This window comes from Mytilus edulis, chromosome 1 (assembly GCF_963676685.1).
Source record: "Mytilus edulis chromosome 1, xbMytEdul2.2, whole genome shotgun sequence".
NCBI classification, from domain to species: domain Eukaryota; kingdom Metazoa; phylum Mollusca; class Bivalvia; order Mytilida; family Mytilidae; genus Mytilus; species Mytilus edulis.
The window spans coordinates 107,929,126-107,951,386 of NC_092344.1; the positions used below are offsets into that span (position 1 = coordinate 107,929,126).

Sequence of the window (22,261 nt, forward strand, 5' to 3'; positions counted from 1 at the left end):
GAGGAAGACACCCATACCACCTTAAAGCAATATATCCTTTTACTGGTCATATAAATGCATTAAAATCTGAGAATAAGACGGTTGATATATATTTTTTTTCAGTGTGTTGATTCTTAAAATTCTGTAAAATTATTTTTGTTCTGAATTTGTATCAATAATCATCTATTTTGAATGTTTAGAACTGATAGTTTTAATAGTTTTGTCGAGTAAAAAATAAAGATAATAACTACAAACTACATGTGTACTAGTGATTGGAGAACACATTTACATAGTAATTTTGCAAATACGAAATATGAACATATGAGATGTAGACAAATCGATGACAACATGAACCACAGTGCATTGTCGGCTACTACGAGATTTCTTTTATTTCATCAAAATGATATCGAAGGTGTAATTTTGTACTGTTTCCCGGAATCTCCCTTTTTATCAAATGTTACATCTGTACTATATGAAGCATACACATTAATTTGTATGTTCGGAACTGAAAAATACTGATCCCTGGCTTATAGACCAAACAGCCTATTGTTTATGCGCATCAACTAACGCAACTTGGTAGTGACATAAAAGCTCTATGACGTTGTTTCTAGCAATGAAAAAACGTCAAATTATATCGACCTATTTCGCGTTTTTCACGGATTCCAACATGGTGTACACTTAAAACTACGTCTTAGAAGAAAAGAGGAATTAAGCGTCGCGCTGATATCTTGTGGAAACTTTACACAAATGGACACAAAAAATACTACACTATATGTAACCTTCGTTCTAATAAAAATAAATTTTGATAACTTCTATTTGCATTTGCGCCGAACTGCATTTAATTTCTTTTTTATTCTTAACATGCGTAGATTTGACTTATATTTGCGCCGATCTGCATTTCATTTTTTTTTATTCTTTTACTTGCGTAGATTTTGTCTTTTATTTGCGCCGATTTTGTACAGGTTAATTAAATTGGTTTTATACACACAAAACTATTTTTCACGTGCACCTTATGATGCCTTATGCATGAAGAGTGAAGTCATATAGCACGTGACCTATGCCATTATTAAATTGCAATGGAGTAGTGTGGTCGATTCTATATAGACTAACGACCACCTTCCCCACCGCCGCCATTGTTTCATTATATTTAGAAATTTAAAATGTGCTATTAAATTGCTGTCACGGTATACAATGGTATATAATATCTTTTAGATCAGCATATTTTCGTTATTATTAACTCAATTTCCCCAAATTTGATGCAGAGTTATTGATGTATAAGTTGCTTGTCACAGTTAATGGGACTTATAGCAGTAATTTGGTTAAATTTTAAATAAACCAGACACGTGCTAGAAGTTTCCGGACACTAACTAACAACAGATCCCTGTTCTAAGTCAGTCCTTACGTCAGTCCATGTATGGACTTCTATCACTGACGTTTTTGATCTACATGCTTGTAGTCATAATCAAGAACAGGTCCATCAGTAAGTTTAAGCATGAACTTAAAGTTAGTGTCCTATCGTTATTCAGAAGTTCAAGCATGAACTCAGATCTTCCGATTGATAACTTAAGCTTGGGAATTACAATGTAATCAATCACTGTGAAACAACCGAGACGGCTAAACGCCAAAAGATGTTTATTTTATTGTATGTATATCATGTAGTATGTATCTTAGTTTATTATATCTTAATAAATATATATTCTATGTTTTGTTGTGTATAAATTCATATTTTTTACCTATAATTTTAATTTCCTTATACATAAATATTCAGAAATAATTAATTCACAAACTAGATGGAATAAATTCTATACGTTCGTCTTAGTCGGAGAAAATTATGGTATAAAGAAGTCCGTCCGTGCTTTTGTATGTCCGTCTGTCAACAGGAGCAAATGAATTCGTTACGGCAAACTTTTTAAATTGACGCGGGAAAAAAAAAACACATCTAGTCTGATATAGCTGGGACTGTTATAATAACGTTAGTATAATAATCCCAGGATATAGTCAAATACTCTCTAAGTCAGCAAGTGCCATCTTTCATTTCTTTTTTTTTATTTTCAATAATTTTGGTAATGAGGGACAGAGGACAAAAGCAGACTTTCCTAACAAAAGAAGCGTGAAAGTTTTTTTCAAACATTTTTTATTCCAACGGATGGTGTTTCTGAAGGTTAATATTGTTCGGCAACAACATCATAAGATGTGATACTGATACATGCATTTAATCTCTTGTGTTACCGGATAATAAAGTAGGTGAATATAGTTGTTATTCTTGTAAATTTACTTGAAATGTTGGTTTCAAACGTCCAGTTTGCGAATTTTTTTTGAAATAGTGCGCCAGCAAGGAAAATTTGTATTATGACGTCAGATAGTTTAAACATATTTATTTATAGTGGATTGGGAAACAAGTTTTGCAACTTATATTAATCCCTTTCTACTTTGCGGGTGCGAGTGATGCCTTGTAGCGGCATTAGCCTACCCTTTTTCGAAATCTACAAGGGTGTCTTTAACGTGCAAGATATATGGCTCTCTCTTAACACGGGTCAGCCATTTATCGTTCCCTTCCGACGGACTATCATCGTTTCCTTAAGACCATACTCGCAAATGGTGTCAAGGGAGAGCCGAAAATTGAGTTCCTGAAATGTTCACCCCGAACGGGAATCGAACCAGGAACCTTTGTGTTAGTAGTCCGATGCACTAACCACTACACCACGGCTCTCTTATTAAGCCAGATGCAATGCAGACGTCAGATGCAATGTTCTGAAGAAAGACAACTCTTTTCTACAAAACGAACTAGAAAAAAACATGAAAATTACTCATAACGTTTTGAAAGGTCGGTGACATACACTTTTTTTTAACTTTATTTTGAAGAGTTCACATGGCAATATTCTTCTTGAAATTTTTATGAAGAAATCACTGGTAGATATTTTTAAATACTGGAAACGTTTTTCATTTTTACGTTTTATTTTTGGCGGGAATGAAATAAATCATATTTTAAAAGATCAAAACAATATGAGTCTTAAACTCATGAACCTGTATTTGACAGATACAAATCTACTGTTTACCGTGAAACAAGAGTTATGCTTATATAAAAAAGAGGATGTGGTATGATTGCCAATGAGACAACTATCCACAAAAGACCAAAACGACACAGACACCAACAACCATAGGTCACCGTACGGCCTTCAACAATGAGCAAAGCCCAAACCGCACAGTCAGCTATAAAAGGCCCCGATAAGACAATGTAAAACAATTCAAACGAGAAATCTAACGGCCTTATTTATGTAAAAAAAAAAAAAAAAAAAAATGAACGAAAAACAAATATGTAACACATAAACAAACGACAACCACTGAATATACAGGCTCCTGACTTAGGACAGGCACACACATAAATAATGTGGCGGGGTTAAACATGTTAGCGGGATCCCAACCTCCCCCTAACCTTGGACAGTGGTATAACAGTACAACATAAGAACGAACTATAAAAATCAGTTGAAAAAGGCTTAACTCATCAGATGGACAAAAATATAAGTGGACGTGGCCGAGAACTTATACATCCCGACACAAAAAGACACAATGAACAGATCTGAGAGTACTCGCAGTTATCTGACAGCTAGTTCAAAGCCACTAACAACTAATAAAAAAATCATGCATCTAAGACTAAACTATCAATTCGTACACATCCAACATCCAATGGATTTAGTGTAAAGACATCATAAACAGCCAGAGAAAAACATGACCTTGTGCAATGCCAAGTTACAGGTATCGACAGATTGTAGATCCATGAATATGTATATATATAACATACTAGTAAAATTTAGTTAGCTTTTAATCTACTGATAACAAAATCAATATTTATTCCAATAAAAACAATATTCAATGATCTTATTACAGTGTTGAATAGGTAACCTTTTAGATTAAGTTTTTTTTTAAAGGAGCGACAAGTTTACATGGATCATTTCTAAATTTTCGGGCACGGTTCACAACATTTCCGTAAAAATGAGGATGTGCTATCCCGTTTGAAATAAGTTTTCTACAGGTACATCCAAACTTCAAAACCAAATCTTTATATCTATGGAAAAATTTAGTAAAGGTTTTCAGTAATTTATGGTAACGATATCCCTGGTTTAATAATTTACCAGTAATACATAGAGTACGTTCGTTAAAATCAAAAACGTCACAACAGACACGGGCATAGCGAACAAGTTGTGAAATATAAACACCGTAAGATAGTGCCAAAGGAACATCACCATCTAAAAATGGAAAATTAACAATAGAGAACGAAAAATCGTCTCTTTTGTCGTAAATTTTAGTGTGGAGTTTTCCATTTAAAACCGAAATATCTAAATCCAGGAAAGGACAGTTATTACCGAATAAATTTGATTTATTTAAAGTAAGTTCCTTGGGGTAAATTTCAGCAGTATATTGTGAAAATTCCTGATTATTTAACGAAAAAATATCATCAAGATAACGGTAAGTGTTGTTGAATTTATCAATTAAATGCAATTTCGACGGGTCTTTACTGAGTTTAGTCATAAACTTTGATTCGTAACAGTACAAAAACAAGTCTGCTTGTATACAACAAATATTCGGAAAAACCCGAAACTGAGGTTGCTATAGTGACAAAAATAAGTCGGTGACCCCCAATTTTTTTCATCATATTGTGTTCTTCAAATCATAAAATACCTTCACACAGAATTTTAAGGAAAAATCACTGGTAGAAATGAACAGGGTGTTTGGTCTTTTTTTCGTCTAGTTCAATTAGTAAAGCACAGGTTTTGCCGATTGTTAAGTTCTGTACCTGTGAATGTATTTTTCTTGAAATCAATAGCTATGTGTCCGTTGTCCAGTATAACCTTTTTTGAGCTTTTTAAAACTAATTCGCATGATGCACTGGTTATTTTTGGAACATGCATTCTTGTGGTGTTCCGTTATACAATTTTCTTCCAAAATGCACAAGAAAACTACACTGGTTAATTACTTTATATCAAGCATAAAGAATGTTAAGCGCCATTGTTTTAAAGACAAGCATATCACATTTTTCTGCATTGGTTATGTTGAATTTTACTTGGCCTATTAATAACACAACTACGTTAAAATAAACTTGTTTAAAATTTAGACACCTGCCTTTAATCTGAAAACTTAAGACTACATGAGGCTACACTCTATGTACCTTTATGATGCTTCGATAGGGTTTAATACCAACAATCAATCAATGTAATTGTCTTTTGGTTTATTTTTGTCGTTTGCTTTACTACCCAATTGACAGAGGTAAGAAATTATTGAACATATTAAAAGGGACATTAGCTGTAAAATTCAAATTCACTGATTTTTGAGCCAAAGCCTCATGTTAGATTTATAGCATTGTGTGTTTAAATTACAAAAAAGGTAAAAAATAATCATTTAACAATGCATAGACTCGATGCATTTGTATAAGCAATTCCTGTGTATTTTACACAATACGCAATCTATTTAACAATTGAAATAACACCAAAGATGGTCATATAAATCGATATTAACAAAATAAAGAAATCGAAAAAGATATCGACCACGTGCAGTTGATTTTTCAAGGTGGGTTCTATTGCATGTTATACTAGTAGGATACACACATGTAAAGCAACGCAACAATTTTCTATGGATTAAATCACTCAACAAAATGGTTAATCCCGTTTAACTTTCAATGTTGACATTATTTATTCCTATTCATATCTGAACACAACTATAACATGCATAACTAATCTTTTGCCGAGTGGTTGCTCTTCAACTTCGTACTTTATTTGGCCTTTTTAACTTTTTTTGGGTTCGAGCGCACTGGTGAGTCTTTTGTAGACGAAACGCGCGTCTGGCGTATATACAAAATTTAGTCCTGGTATCTATGATGAGTTTATTCACTGGAGGTTTCATGAATAAGACTTTAAAGAGGTTAAATTATTGATTTGCAGGTAAAAATACAACTGAATGCTTGTAACTTAAAGTAAAATCACAAAAATACTGACTCAGAGGAAAATTCAAAATTGGAAGTTCCTCATCAAATTACAAAATCAAAAGCTTAAACACACCAACGAATGAATAACAACTGCAAAATTCCTGTTTGAGTACTGGCATTTTCTAATGTACAAAATGGTGGATTAATTTTGTTTTAAAGCTATATAAACCACTCACTTGAATGACAGTCGCATCAAATTCCATTTAATTGACAACGATCTGTGAACACAATGGGTAAAAGTGTCATAGATTTTGATACAGCAGCAACACGAACCCCACCAAAAACTAGGGGTGATATCAGGTGCTCAGGAGGGTAAGCGTTCCTTGATATTGTTTAAAACATCAGTTTTAATTTTTTAAATATCGAATCTTATTTGTTTTTCTGAATCGTAGCCAATGCCCTTTTTTTATCACATCATACACTCAGCAATGGTAAGGAACTGCATGTTGTATCATAGGTACATAGGGACATTTCGTTCCTAATAATATCAATTATTTTCGCATTTTTCAACATACACAAAAAACAACAATGATTTAACTTTGTTATTTTAATTTTTTTTTATAATATCCCGTTGCCCGAATTAACTAGCGACATGATTTCGCATTCTAAGATCTACAATTTTAATGAAATTTTTGTTAATCTGGTCGTCTCGTCACTATGTTTCTACCTAATACAACATGTGTGATCTTCGTTCTGATGTTTAGATGAAGAAGTCTCTACATCATACTTATGTATTTTATTGTATATTTGAGTTCACGCCAGTTATTGTAAATCTCAATCTGCTAACAACAGCTCAAACAATAAATAAAGGCAACAGTAGTATACCGCTGTTCAAAACTCATAAATCCATGGACAACATACGTACGCAATTAAGAGGGATGCGCTCATTAAAAAAAATGTTGTAGCAGAGTTATGAGGAAGAATAACTTAAAACTATACTATATTTGTTTTACGGTCACCACCACGAATTGGGTGTCCATCCCGTTACCCGAATTAACTAGCGACATGATATCGCATTCTAAGATCTACAAATGTCAGAAGAGTGTTGTTTTACCGATTGTGTCCACTTTGTGATTGTGCCATTTTCACTGAATATGGATTCGATGTCAATTTATGAGATTTAAACATCGTTTAAGGTAGTACCTAACACTACAGGGAGATAACTCTGTAAAGTCAGCTAAACGTTTTAATTACGTTGTGTTGTAAAAGGAATATTAAGTATCTCAATGATCAATGACAAAATTGGTGGTTATCAAATTGCTATATAACCTGTGTAATTTTTCTGACAAAACGGTTAGTTCAAATTTTTTAAAATTTTTATATTTTTGTTACATTTACTTTGACAAAATTTTATGAAAATTAAACGAGCCAAATTAATTTTAGTGAAGGTGTTGGGTACCACCTTAAGTACAGTTACCTTAATATATATGCATTTATATTTTGGGATGGAATAATTTCCCTACACAGGATTAATTTGTTTAGTCTTTTCAAACTTTCATTCTTGTAATTTCGTTATGCAATAAACAAACCAAAGATGTATGTACATTGCAACTTTGACTTTCAAAGATTTTTCGAACACATTTTAAGATTTTAACACGAAAAACATATATATATATAAAGACAATAATTCATAGAGGAAGCAACAACACTTTTTCTGACAACAATGTCGTAACCCAACACAAACCAATTATATTTATTTTACTGAATACAAGAATTCTATAAGTATCCTAGCATATACATCAGTTTTTGGTATGCTCATAAAACCTATTTTTGAATATCTAATGTTTAAGTGCTGAGTATTTAAAGTTCAACTTCATACCTGCTGTTTATTAATCTTCCCTAATCAGTGTTATTTAGATATGAATACTTAAATACTAAGTGGTTGTTTGTTGCTATATATCATTTATTTGGTGTACATAAATTAGAATCATATTCAAAACAGTGTGGCTGTGGCCATTGATTGACGACCTAAAGTATCCCATTGACTGGGACATATTAGGTGAACGTTACTCTTTAACGACCACTGCTCACTACTTACTTATTATAGAATTTAAACTGTGGGGTCACCAAAGAATCTTAACGCCTTTAATAATAAAATAACTCGAACAATTAATCAGGAATAACCTTTATGTTTTGATTTATATTATTGATATAAATCAAAATATCGTGTTATTCCTGATTAGTTTTTCTAATTACTTTATTCAGGTGTTGAAAACCTTTTGTGGCCCCACAGTTAAAGTGTCTTTAACAAATACATAGTGAGCAGCGGTCGATACAGACAAACGTTCACATAATCTGTCCCAGTCAATGGGATAATTTAGCTCGTCAATCAATGACCACAGCCACACTCTTTTGAATATGATTCTATGATATTTAATTTCTTGTTTAAATTGTTCTACATTTGTCTTTCATATGCTTTTATAACCTACTATGTGATATTGGCTTTGCCCATAGATGAAGGCTTTACGGCAATATAAGATCAACTGAGATCAACCTTGACTTGTACCATTGTTTTTATATATGATAGGGATATTATATAATGTCTCTTATTGACCTATCATGGTGCTTATTACTTCTTTACATTTGTTTATTTCTCAAGTTTTTATTTGTTTCTTTTGTTTTCGTCTTTTCTTTAGGCATATTTTAAAGATTTGTTTTTATAATTACCGAAGTTGTTTCTCTATAGCTCGCGAACCTATGACCAGCATATGAGAGCAAACGTTCATTGATTACCCATTTTAAGTTTAATGTCTATATTTATTTTAGTCAATGATTACTTAGTAACGTTTTATTAACATATCTAAACGGAATATATGTTGACAAAGTGTTACTAAGTGATTAAATGTGTATATTGTTTTCATACATTCTAAGTATGGTGTTAAATGTTTTCCCTTTTGTAATTTGAAGCATGTATAAAATATGACAATGCGCAAACAGAAACCACGAAAAGGAAGAGTTTTGACATATGTTTGAAGACACTTAACTATCTTTAGTTCCTATTTAACCAACAAATATTACAAGTATAATTAACGCACGAATGTTTGGTTAAACATCCGTTGTTTATGCATTATCACAATTTAAGCAAACAAATGGAATATCAATAGACACTTGTTTTGAATATGCATTTCCAAATCTCAAAAGACAAAAACATGTACTTTTATTAACATTTACATATGAACACCTAAATCAGGGGTGAACATGATTATTGATTTTAATATATACAGCATTACTTTTTCCTTTACACAATGATATAATATGATACTCTACATTTTCAGAAAATAAAATCACAGATGCCTACATGTACGCAAAATAAATGTGTTTTGTAACTACCTTTATTTTTTTTTCTTTTGTAGCCCCGATGTTTTCCCAAGTACATGTATTTATGACGGTTTTTGTATTAAAATTAGTTTTGAATATGAAATCACTACAAACCAGTAAAAGTCTGAAGTGGCCTATAATAACATTAACGGTACCAATTTTCTGCACCAGATGCGCATTTCGACAAATAATGTCTCTTCAGTGATGCTCGTGGCCAAAATATATAAAATCCAAAGCTTATATAAAAGATGTAGAGCTATAATCCAAAAGTTCTAAAAAGTATAGCCAAATCCGTGAAAGGAATCAGAGCTTTGCATGAGGGAGATACCTATATCTGTACTCGACTGTACTGACTTTTACTCGATCAGTCTGAATTTTACTCGACATTACTAGACCCTTGCCTTAGTACTTATTTGTACTTGACCATAATATTTGTCTTCGAAAATAGTCTGAACTTTTACACGACCAGTCTGAAACAGTCTTAACTTGTCAATTATATGGTCATTTTTATTAATTTGCTGTTGCAAAACTTTGAATTTTTCGAAAAACTAAGGATTTTCTTCTCCCAGGAATAGATTACCTCAACCGTATTTGGCACAACTTTGTTAAATTTTGGGTCCTCAATGCTCTTCAACTTTGTACTTGTTTGTCTTATAACTATTTTGATTTGAACGCCACTGATGAGTCTTATGTAGAAGAAACGCGCGTTTGGCGTTTAAATTTATAATCCTTGTACCTTTGATAACTATTAATTCGTTCTCGACCTGTATTGAACCTTTATGTTCAGTCTTAACCATACTCGACCAAAAGTCTGAACAAATTATACCCGACCGGTCTGAACCATAATAACTTTTAAAGAAAAAAAAATAACTGTTTAAATAAATTTCTCTTTAACTGACACGACAACAGCCACAATAAAATAAAGATATATATATATAAAAGCAGATTTTTGCATTCTTTTGTGATTCTCAGATATATCAAATACAGATACTTATATCAAATAATCTTATATTACGATTTATTCATATTAATTGTAAAGTTTAAGAGTTTTGCTAAAAAAAATATCTTTTGCCTAAAAACCACAACTAAACTGAGGGTAGTGAAACCTTATTAAGGTGCTTCTTGTTTGACATGTGTTTTTTTTCTTTTTTAATCTTAATCCTCCTAAACTACTAAATAAAAACTACATTAGTTTCCTGGTTACATACAGCAGAAATCGCAACATCTGTTAAACTTGAATCGCAAGGCCTTTTGAATTCACTAGATATAGAACAATACACGAGTTAAAGAAAAGCAGGGCTTTCTGTTTACCTGTTAAACATACTTGTACTAAGGTTATTAATTAAAACCGTATTAAAGTGCTTCTTGTATGCCAGCCATGTCTTTAATTTTGACAAAATAATATTTGAATTTAACTGAAATAAATAATATTTTACTGTATTACAGTAACTTTGGTAAAAATTTCTTTTTTTAAACATTTGTCAATAATTGCTTTGGAAGTTCTATTATCATGATTATATTAAATTTTTGGTTTTTTATAAAACAAAAGTGTCATTTTTTTAATCTATGTTGCTGCATATATTATATATCTTATTAAAAATATGTTCACTGCATTATTAAGTAAACTCAATTGACACCATAAGTGTATACTAGGCTTAAGTTTTAATGATAAAAATTGTCCAGTATAAAACATAAACGGAAACATTCAAACAATTTTGAATAACATTGAAAATATAATTCACAATTCAGTTTTGAGATAATGAGATCAGCTTGTTTTATTTTTATTTTGAGGGTGATATATTATTAGTTACATGGTGTGTTAGTGACCGAATACGAGATATATGGGGTTAGTAAATTCCATATGGGGTTAGAGCGAAGGTTCAAACACAGATTTTGATAGCAGACTTATATTCAACTCGACTTTATTAGTTGACAATAGCAATACAAAAAGTCCAGGCTTAAAATAAGGCGTATGTACTTTGATTTAAACACGATCAGCGATGTCGCCGTGTGTTTAATCAAACACAAGACACAATCAGACAGACGCTGGGGGAAAGTATAAACTGAAATTCAATTAAGAAACAAGCAGTGGACTTGGATGTCGCGGAGCATAAAACATATCTAGTCTGTTGTCTTTGGTGCGTTTTACTGCGCAAGCATTCTTCTTTATACCTCAAGACAAAAAACAAAAAAAACAAATGGTCTTCAATATATATAGTTTACAGTGTCGAAACATAATTTACATAGTATTTTATTTGGCCTTTTACAGCCGACTAAACGGTATTGATATTTCTTACTGTTGAAGGCTATACAGTGGCAAAAAATTTCATTTTAACTCTCGTGAAAATTTGATTCATATTCAATCATACCCCTTGTTCTGTTTTTTTTTATATAATTGTTTCTTAAGTTTACACAAACATTGTACTCAGACAGACGATGAACGTCATCTGTAAAACTAATCGAAATATGGAGCTATTTTAAGTTATAGTTTTTTGTTCTGATCTAAAAATTATATTGATGCATCATCAACGTTGTTTCAAAATCTGGTTTCATTTTATTTTTCGCCAAATTCAATAATACCTTGTACATAATCAGACACAACCAATCAGCAGCACGTTCGGTAAATCTGTCGTTCAAATGTGTATATAATAGGAAACCAAACTAAAAAACTACTAAATTGGGGATGAATATGTTGCTGTTGCTATATATTTCATCATTCTTACTGTTACTGTCACATTGTCATCAAATTCAGGAGGAAAAGTTTACAATATGGCAAGGGTATCAATTCAACAATACGGTGATTTTAGATCCCCCGTTAGTAGGGAAAAACATGATTGACTGTGCATTTAAATGTCTCAGAAGTCAGCATTGTAAAGCAGTGAGTTATAACGACTTATCTAAGACGTGTGACTTTCATGGAACAAAATATTCAACTTTAGTAATTACAAATGTTACAGATGAAAACCAGTATTTGGTGATTCCGAAAGGTAAGTAATAGAAACCACATTAAAGGAACAATCTGAATTAAATATGAAATACTGTAACAGTGTTGTCTGTTCAGATATAAAGTCAGATTCGGTAACCAAAGGAGAATATTGGAAATAATTTAAATTAAATGTTTGTTTTCAATTTTTTATTTAGGTACCAGCATTTTCGGATTGATCGATATTTAATTTTGGTGCATTTATATGTACATGTTTCAAACTAATAATTCTTTAAAAGTAGTTTTATAGATCTCTAAATGCGCTAGTTTTATTGTTTCACTTTTATAAATTGAAAATTAGTTCTTTCTGAAAGCACTTACTTCAGCTTTTGTTAAATCAGATTGCAATGCTACCTTAGATTACTTGCTACACTTTACGTCCAATTTAGCTTGATCAGCTTTAAATTACTGTACCTATTTGAAGTTATTTTTCATTCAGAACGATAGGTCATTCTCTCGAAGAATCAACCCGGACAATATCATGTTTCAACGAAAAATGTTTCAAGGCATACACTAATAACCTGTGCGAGGTAAATATTTTCCTGCATTAAAATGCTTAAACATGTAATTTGCTCTACAATTTAATTCCTATGACAGTTTGTTGTGGCCAATATTAGAATTTATTTCTTTCAGTTCAATCTTTGATAGGTTTAACAAAACTCGTCATTGATCCGCATTTTAACTTAAGAAACAAATAATGTCAATTTTGTTAATTTATCGCTTCAACTAAGGGTCATTATCATATATGTGAGATGAAATTTATAGTAAAACTTTCATAACACTTTTTAAATAAGCTAGATTTACCATTAACACATTCGTGTTTAAGATTTTGAAAGTTTATTGATTTCATTGCAAACCATATCCGTACTTTCAAACGCTACGTAAAACCTCTGAGAATCACAGTCTTTCAAGAGAGGTATCGATCTATTTTTATTTTTTGTAGATATGCTTACGACAACAAATTTGATTGATGATGTAAAGTTTGAAGAGACAACTGTTTCAGTAGATCAGTTCCTGTCTACAATTCAGGAAACAGTGGCTGCAACTAGCACTCCACAGCAAAAGAACTGGACAATACTAGGAGGTACTATATACAGAGAAAAACTATGTATAAAGTTTGACAACGAAATAATTAATTACTGTTGTACTTTCCACGCAATAGCCTATACATTTCTTAGATGGATGCCATGCTTTGAACCATTAGCATTGTTCAAGAAAAAATTAAATATTTCTTTTTATTTTATCAAACGTTAAACTGAAAACGAATCTCGCTATTATGCGCCCTTAAATTCATATTTCCGTAAAATATTCAAGATTTACATAAAACCTATCTGCTCAATCACAAAATGCGCATATCAAAATGAAGATGTACTTGGCCGATATTTTAAAACTTTATCAAATAACTCTAAATGATAAATAAAAATCTTAAACTAAGTATTTCCTAAGTAAACTCTTAGTTGTTTTAAGTCACGCCCACAAAACGGAGGTGGTATACATAAAACTCCTTATACTCCACATGGTACAAATAAACAAACATTAAAGGCACATGTATGTTGTTTTTGTTTTGGTTTGAAGGCCGTTACACTACTTATACTTACTCCATTAGGTAATCAACACTTCAAAAAATAAAACTAACATAGAGACCTAATGGGAAACTTTTTTTATTATTGACCAAAAATTATGAAATTAAAAGTCAGGGGCCGTATGCATAAAACATCTTAACTAAAGTATTCATTAAACTTAGATTTCACTAAGAGTTTCCTTAGTTAAGTCAAATTCTTAAATGGTATGCAAAAACTTACTTAAGTCTTCACTTCACTAACACTGTGTATCATCGCCACCGGAAATTGGGTACTGACGAAGCGGAGAGAAATAGAAAAAAAAGTAAACAAGTTAAGAATTCATTCAATTTAAAGCATTTCCAATCATTTGATGAGGGTGCCGCTTAAGACATGATTTTGTGATATATAATTCTTTAAATTATTAGGCCGATAAGTACAAAATTAATACAAGATTTTGTGTAATACTCCAAAACTTGCCACTTAGTACCGGAAAATTTCGAGGTCGATCGTCCTCTGTCGCCCCATTCTCAAGATATTGAACTGTTTTTCATTATTTTTCCAGACACGTTTTTAGATTATTATAGTGTGGCATCATATTTACTGAAATTTGTTGTCAAAAACATGTATTTTAAAGAATTTAGACCATACAAAATAAAGTCTAGGGTACGGCAAATTGCTCGTGTTGACAAATTTACTGTATGGCAACTTGTTTTCAACTGTATGGCAACTTGCTAATTTTAGAATAGTTATTTACCGTCCTTTCAAAGAAAATAAAGTATTAAGTTCAAATATCTAAGGTGTGGGGGGGGGGGGGGGGACCCTTTTATGTTTAACTGTTTTTGTCCTTTTCAAGGTTTTGAATTGTTTAAAACTGTTATTTGCCTGATGAATTTTAAAAACTGTTAACTGTTTTCGACCCACTGTCTGTAATCTGTTTTGTTAAAAGTTGCAATGTTGTTAACTGTTTATTTGAAATTGAGATTCCTGTTATCTGTTACTTAATAATTAAAGTGTTCACTGTTTTTGACATTATTTTCTCTGTTAACTGATCTTAACTGTTATTTACAAGAATCACATTAAAATGTGCTGTCCATCCCGCATGTACAAGAATTACGGACATTTCAAGGCGAGATAATTCGTATGAATTTTCTATTCTGGTTCCCATATTGTTCTTATCGTCTGGTGACCATTAGCATGTATACGATAATTTCAGACGCAATAGATTTTAGAAGGAACCCCCACTATGACTATAAACAGATGAATGGCGAGAAAAGAAATAATAAAAAAAAAAAATTGCCGCCGAGACCTTAACGATGGACATACCAGAGACATATATACACATATATGACTCTGGACATACCAATAATAAGAAAGGGAAAAAAGGCTAATGAAAAAATTTAAATTCGTTGACAAATGACCTTAAAAACTCTAGGTCAGCGAAATAAAGCTTAATGATCCTTGATTTTAGAAGAAATTTCCGAAGCAGAGATCAATAATAAATTATCTGTAGATTTTATAAAATTGAACAAGAAGGTTATATGATACCGACCATTGGACTCTCTAAAATTGTATTTGAAAAGTAACGGTGTAAAACCAAAGTTGTGAAATAGAGAAAAGCTGTAAAGTCTGATTTTGTCATTGAATGTGAAAATTATTTGATTAAATATGTATTTATTGTTATTTCTGTATATTTTATTTAAGACAAATGTATCAACAAGTTTTGATTCGTTTATTCTACATTTGCCAGAGGTACAATGTATAGCACGATGGTTGAATTTTCACAAAACATGTTTCACTCCGCCGCATTTTTCGCCTGTCCCAAGTCAGGAGCTCCTGGTCTGTCTTTGATAGTCTTGTGGTTTTTTTTTAAATTTCAGTTCATTTATGTGTTTAATTTTTGGAGTTTAGTATGACGTCCATTTTCATTAATTTATTCACAAATAATCGAAACTCAACTAGACCTAATTAATCCAAAAGTGATAGACACAAAGTAAGAAATCTTCTTTATTCGAAAGTTTAGAGAGAATCGCAGTATTACCAAACATACACGGAACAGAAATTTAATACATTTTATAAACAAAGAACCAGTAATGACCGCTAATACACAGAAATCCTGACACAAAATTGTTGTGATTTAGAAAAGACTAACCTATCTTAGTTTTTTTATTTGTATTCCCACTAACCGCTGTCTGTAAGCAAACACACGAAAATAATTCAAAACAGAAACAAAATATCTAAAAGCGCAAAACATTTGTCAATGAGGAATGTCATGACACATGAAAGTCAGGTGCTCATTTAGTTCATCCCCCCCCTTTTTTGTTGTTTAATCAATTTTTGAAAATATTCGTTCATATTTCAACGTTTCTCAATTTATTTTCACTTAATTAAATTAGTTTTTTTTATGTATAACTCTCTGTATATTCTTATGTGTAGAAATAAGAATACTCTTAATACAAAAGAATAGAGGACAACAAATATAAATAAGTAGGGTTAACTCGAATAAGAATAAAAGTTTTACAAGAAATAAAAAATGCAAATAAAACTTAACCAAAATAAAATGAAAAAAAAGGGGGAGGGGACACTCAACAAGAGCCTGTGTGTGAAATACTTTATTTTCAATATAATTCTTCCATGATAAGATAAAATAGTAACATATGGTATTTATTTGTGATACAGCACTGGAAAGGATTTGTGGCCCCACGGAACGCTTATATACTATGTAAATATTCATTTGACACATTCGTGTTTATATGGCAGTCAATTTAGATCATGGAAGTATTATATAATACTTACATATTATATCGATAGTTATGGAGCTATTCTTAAAATGGATTTTCGATGTATTTTGTCATTTTTATTATCAGACGACATTTTATGAATATTCTAAACAATTCAATCAATGAACGAATGAGAACATAAAGATAACATATCCTACATGTACATGTACATGACTTGTACCAATGATTTTGACGTTATACTATCTTACTGTTTACATTCAAAATACTTGTATTTACCTCATTGAGCTCTTTCATATAATGACAACAACAATACCCCCTAAAAAAATAACAGGCTACCTTTTCATAATACAATTATTTTTTTTTATATGTTTTGAATAACATTAAAATTTCACGTTGCCATCTTTTTGAAGTAACGTTTTATCATGATATACTCTATTTCAATTTACTTTTTCAGATAATGTAACCAATTTCTTTCAACAAAACAATCATCGTGTATTCAATTAATTGATTACAAAGTAATGCTATTATTACTCGAAACTATACAATTTAAATAAGACAGAGCCTCTTTTTAGAAAAAAAAAAACCCATCCCTTTTCTGTACTTTTCTCAAAGATGTCGACAGAACCACACTACTTAATTTTGATGTTACTTTAAAGACCTCTTTGGTATGACAGCAATTAGTCTATTGCTTAAAACCTAAATAGATATATTTATTATTTAATAATGAATGTAAAAAAAAAAAAATACCATCATAAAAAGAAGAATTCAACTAAATAACACCAACCACAATAGTCTTTGAATTGTTTGTTGTCTGAATTTACGTTGTAATGCATAACAAAAATTATGAAGTTCCACTTGTAAAAGCATAGGGACAACAGTAAACATTATTTTAAAATGATGATTTTTATACCATTTGAAAGGAAAACTTTTTGTCAATACTGTATAATTCATTAATCTAATTTACTATAAAAAATGAATTAAATATGAATTTTTTTATTAGACATGTATACTTCGTATTTGTTTTATTCAACCAGAAGATGCCCCAACGTTCAAAACGATGAAGACACCAGTAAATTTCAAGATAAAGTGAATTTTATTACACCATTTTAAAGCTATAAAATTGCTGCAATCTCTATAATTTGTTAATTTTATATGATATCTATAGTAAAGGCAAATTATTTGTTTATCTAACTAGTGGTCATAATTCCCCATAGACAATAACGTTAAAAAAAATTCAACGATAACTGCTCTCTGTGGGATAGTTGATAAGGCCATCCAGCTGAGCTGTCCGAAATTCTTGTGTAGTCTTTGTTTACGTTGCTTCCGCAAAGGAGTGACATAAACAGCATATATGTAACTGTACATGTCTTTAAAAAAACTTTGAGTATAGTAAATCCTTGATAAAATTGAGAATGGAAATGAGGAAAATGTCAAAGAAACAGAAGCCCCACCAAATAGAAGAAACAACCCAACGCAACGAGAAAATTATGCACTAGGGTAGGGTGTCAATTCACAGATAGGAAAAAAACTTAGAATTGACACTCATAATTTTTAAACACCCTCTTTCCCTTCCTTCCTAATAAATAAGGCTTACTATTTGAGTTATGCATGTGTATATTTATGGAAAGAGAATCGTCCATAGATTTGATTTCCAATAGTAATAATGGTGAAATATAATCTCTTTTTTGTGTGTGTAACCATGGCAACAATGAGCATTTATTTGATACCAAATATTGCAAAATAGGGGGTTGAACATGTCACAAAGATCTCAAAAATTTGGTCCAAAGGAAAATTTCAATCAATAAGAGTGATACCTTTCCTTAAACCATAGACATATATCTATCAAAAGGTAAAAAAAAAAATCATATGCATTTCTGCGGTTTTTTCCATAAAATTGAATTGAAAAGATCGAGCGTCAAATCTTTGTTGAAAAACAATACAAAGTTTATAAATCTATGGCGGTACGGATAGGAACGTATGGACGTTCAAACTGTAAATGGCTAATAAGACATGCTAAAAACATTATAAATGTTCATATAAACCACTAGGAAGGCTATATCAGCCGGAAACCAGGTTGAAATTGAACAAAAGAATCGAAGCTCTTTGTTAGAGAAGGCGATAAATGCGCACTGTCATGTTTACTATAGTGACAAAAATTTTAAAAGTTAATAGAAACAAATAAAATGACAATTTTCTTCTCAATTACGAAGTGTTTTATTTTAAAAACACCATTTGCATAAGTTTTCAATTGATCTAGTACATAGTTAAGCAGAACAATTAGATATCAAGTCGACGACATGGGTATCTTTCAAGTTGGATGTAGAAAATGCATAACCTCCGATTTTTTTGAAAAAATTACAACGGACGGAAAACATATCAATCTATTAGTTCAGTAATTTTCCTGTCTGCCCTTCCATTATGTGACTCAAGAAAAAATTCCAAAAAATGGGTAACAATTGTATTGAAAAGAAAAAATCGAGTGCACCTTTTTATGTTAGGGCGTGTTTGCGTTGTATATTTTGTCTTGATATCGTACATAGCAAGAATATTTCATACATCGTCTCGCTTCAAATTCTATCATTTTTATATATCAAAGCTACAGGTTGACTTTATAACATTAAAAAATCACAGTACTAAAAGATGAAATATATGGGTCAAGTGAAATACCTATCTAATGAATCACAAAAACAGAGTGGGTGTGTTCGAATAGCTATTTTTTTTTACTAAAAGTACTTGACGACAGTCTTTCAAGTTGGATGATGAAAATGCATATTTTCGAAAAATTATAATGTTTTGTGTGTGATAACTAGGGTTTAAAATCTTCAACCACTAAAAAAATCTAGTCTGCCCTTCCACGAAATATTAAATTAGATTTTTTTTAAATGTTTATGAATTTTCGAAAATTCCACCTGACAACCGATCAGACAATAGTTTTAAGTTGAATCAATGAAGACACGATTATTAACTGATGCTCATTAGCTAGTTGATACATTTGTCTTTTAAGACACAACTGACATATAAGGATCGTAATGGTGCAATGTGGATAAATTTATCGGTTTTCAAGAGGAAAATTGGCAGTGCGTCATCCCTACAATGGCTTCCATTTCTACGATTGTGAAAATGAACTGGCGTAATGGGGAGATAATTTTGACAAAGTAGAATCCTAACTGTATATTATTATTCAACTATCTAAAAATCAATTCAATTGTACAAACACTTTCATATTTTGAAAATTCACCATGGCTATAATGCGAAACTAAACTTGTAACTGTGAATTGCTATACCTGAAGCTGTCTCCTAAGTGAGCAATCATTTAACTACAAAAAGGGGGTAGAAGTTCAATGTTTGTTTCTTGAAACAAATAACTGAACCAAAATTTAAAAAATGAAATAAATACAAGACTATATACAAATTTAGCAAACTGAAAGGTTACGGACTCAAGTTGGGTCATGCAGGTGCAACAAATGCGGCAGTGTTAAATATATCTCATGCCCCTCTTTATACGTCTAACCAATGTAGTTATATCTGCCTTCTATTTGTAATGTATCCAAAACGTTAAAAAGAAAGGCCACTTCCTATCCAGCTAAAACCCTGGGCAGTCCTATGATGAAAATAATTCAGATGTATATGGAATGTTTGATAAGTTATATTGACCCAGAGTACCTGGACGAAATTGTGAAAAATAAAGTACCTTTTCAATTTGCAATTCGTAAAATTCGTTTTCATAAATTGTTTTGTTACACTGTATATGAGTTAGTTTTCTTGTTGAGTCCTTTCACAATTTTCTGTCGGTGCTTTTTATAGCCGACTATAAGGTACGAGTTTTCGTTGTTGAAGGCCGTACGATAGCATATAATTGCTTGCATACACTTTATTTTATCCTGATGGATAGTTATCTTATTTGCTATCATACCACATCTCCTCTGTTTTTATCTAAAAGAAAGCTAACACCAACAAAAAATGAATGGACGGTTTATTTTCTGGAACTTACACAATTTCAACCTAACAACAAATAAGACAACAGTCGTTAGTAGTATAACAATATACAAATGTATTTAGGATAATATGGTTGAAAAAAAAATTTGTACAAAATCCGTGAAAGCGGTACGCAACGAGGCCTTCTGAACTGAATAAACGGCATATATTTGATAATATTTGATAAGTAAGACATTTTGTATATTTGTAAGCCTGTAAAGCTTTGAAATCAACAAAATATCGTCACTTGATATTATCTAAATAGTGATTAATTTCCTCTTAAAATTATAATATATTGCAAGACGCCGTACAGACAAAAGTTGTTATTTTGCAATTCGCCGTACAACGTCCTGCAATTCGCCGTACAACGAACAAACAATGTTTTTGTCCATATTCTTTGAAAAACATGTTTTTGACAACAAATTCTAGTAAATATGATGCCACACTATAATAATCTAAAAACGTGTCTGGAAAAATAATGAAAAACAGTTCAATATCTTGAGAATGGGGCGACAGAGGACGATCGACCTCGAAATTTTCCGGTACTAAGTGGCAAGTTTTGGAGTATTACACAAAATCTTGTATTAATTTTGTACTTATCGGCCTAATAATTTAAAGAATTATATATCACAAAATCATGTCTTAAGCGGCACCCTCATCAAATGATTGGAAATGCTTTAAATTGAATGAATTCTTAACTTGTTTACTTTTTTTTTCTATTTCTCTCCGCTTCGTTAGTACCCAATTTTCGGTGGCGATGATACACAGTGACTAAGGAATACTTAAATCGGAACCTTTCTCTAGTTACCGTATGATATATGATAGTTTATCTTATGTACTCATCCAGGTAAAAGTTTGTTATGATTATTTTCATTCATTGATCAATGCAGGCTTTTATTTTAAAGAGCTTGAGTTAAATTGATAGTGGTATGTAAAACAATTCAATAGAACGTAACATAGAGTAAAGATGAAAAATTGGCGCATAGAAGACACAGTTTTTAATGTTGATTTTGTTTTACGGATGAGCATTGGAAGAAAAATATTTCGGTAATCCCTCGGGGGGGGGGGGGCACTTCCTATATAATTAGTGGTAGGGATGAGCCGCTGGAATAGGTCACTTTTTCATGCTCTATGATATATGAAAAGGGTGAGAAATTCAGATTAAATATATATCAATAGGTTGATATTATCACTTGCTTGATTATATCATAAGTATCTGAAACTAATCAGATGTCCGTATTTATTCTTGATGCGGTTAAACCACAGTTGTAAATGCATCAGTTATTTTTCAAACCAATTAAACTCTGATGTTGTATTTCCACTGATGCCAGTGATAGATGCAATAAATCTAACTATTTTGACATTTGCACCTAGTTAACATTCAAGGGTTTGTATACATAAAACATGATAACAATTATTTAAAGAAATTCCATTGTGACAGGGTCCTTTACGAGGGAACGGCAATGAACTTTTTTATCAGTTTTTAATTAATATTTAAACATGTTAAAATCAATGAAGGTGTTACACTCGGGGGTGATATTACAGTTATCTGACCATAGATGATCTGACCAAACGTCTTTTATATGTATTGTATTTTGGAATTGAAATATCTTCATAATGAAAGATGTAAAATGGGCAATAAGAAAAAAGTGTTTAAGATGTGACAAATTTATTGGAAAAGAAGGTGATATTATTGTGACTATTTTGCTTCTTAACAAGGACGTGATGA

General features: G+C 31.4%; 2 protein-coding genes across 2 annotated transcripts in view; both read left to right on the forward strand.

The window, feature by feature from the left end:
• Nucleotides 1-22,261, forward strand: part of LOC139497637 (mucin-22-like) — a 326,590-nt gene that overhangs the window by 165,500 nt on the left and 138,829 nt on the right. The window lies entirely within an intron of this gene.
• The window catches only part of LOC139520721 (hepatocyte growth factor-like), a 59,591-nt gene continuing 49,434 nt past the window's right edge, over nucleotides 12,105-22,261 (forward strand). Inside the window, exons 1-2 of the mRNA XM_071313605.1 lie at nucleotides 12,105-12,261; nucleotides 13,201-13,341. Coding sequence (XP_071169706.1) covers nucleotides 12,105-12,261; nucleotides 13,201-13,341 — 298 coding nt within the window. The remainder of the gene's footprint in view (nucleotides 12,262-13,200; nucleotides 13,342-22,261) is intronic.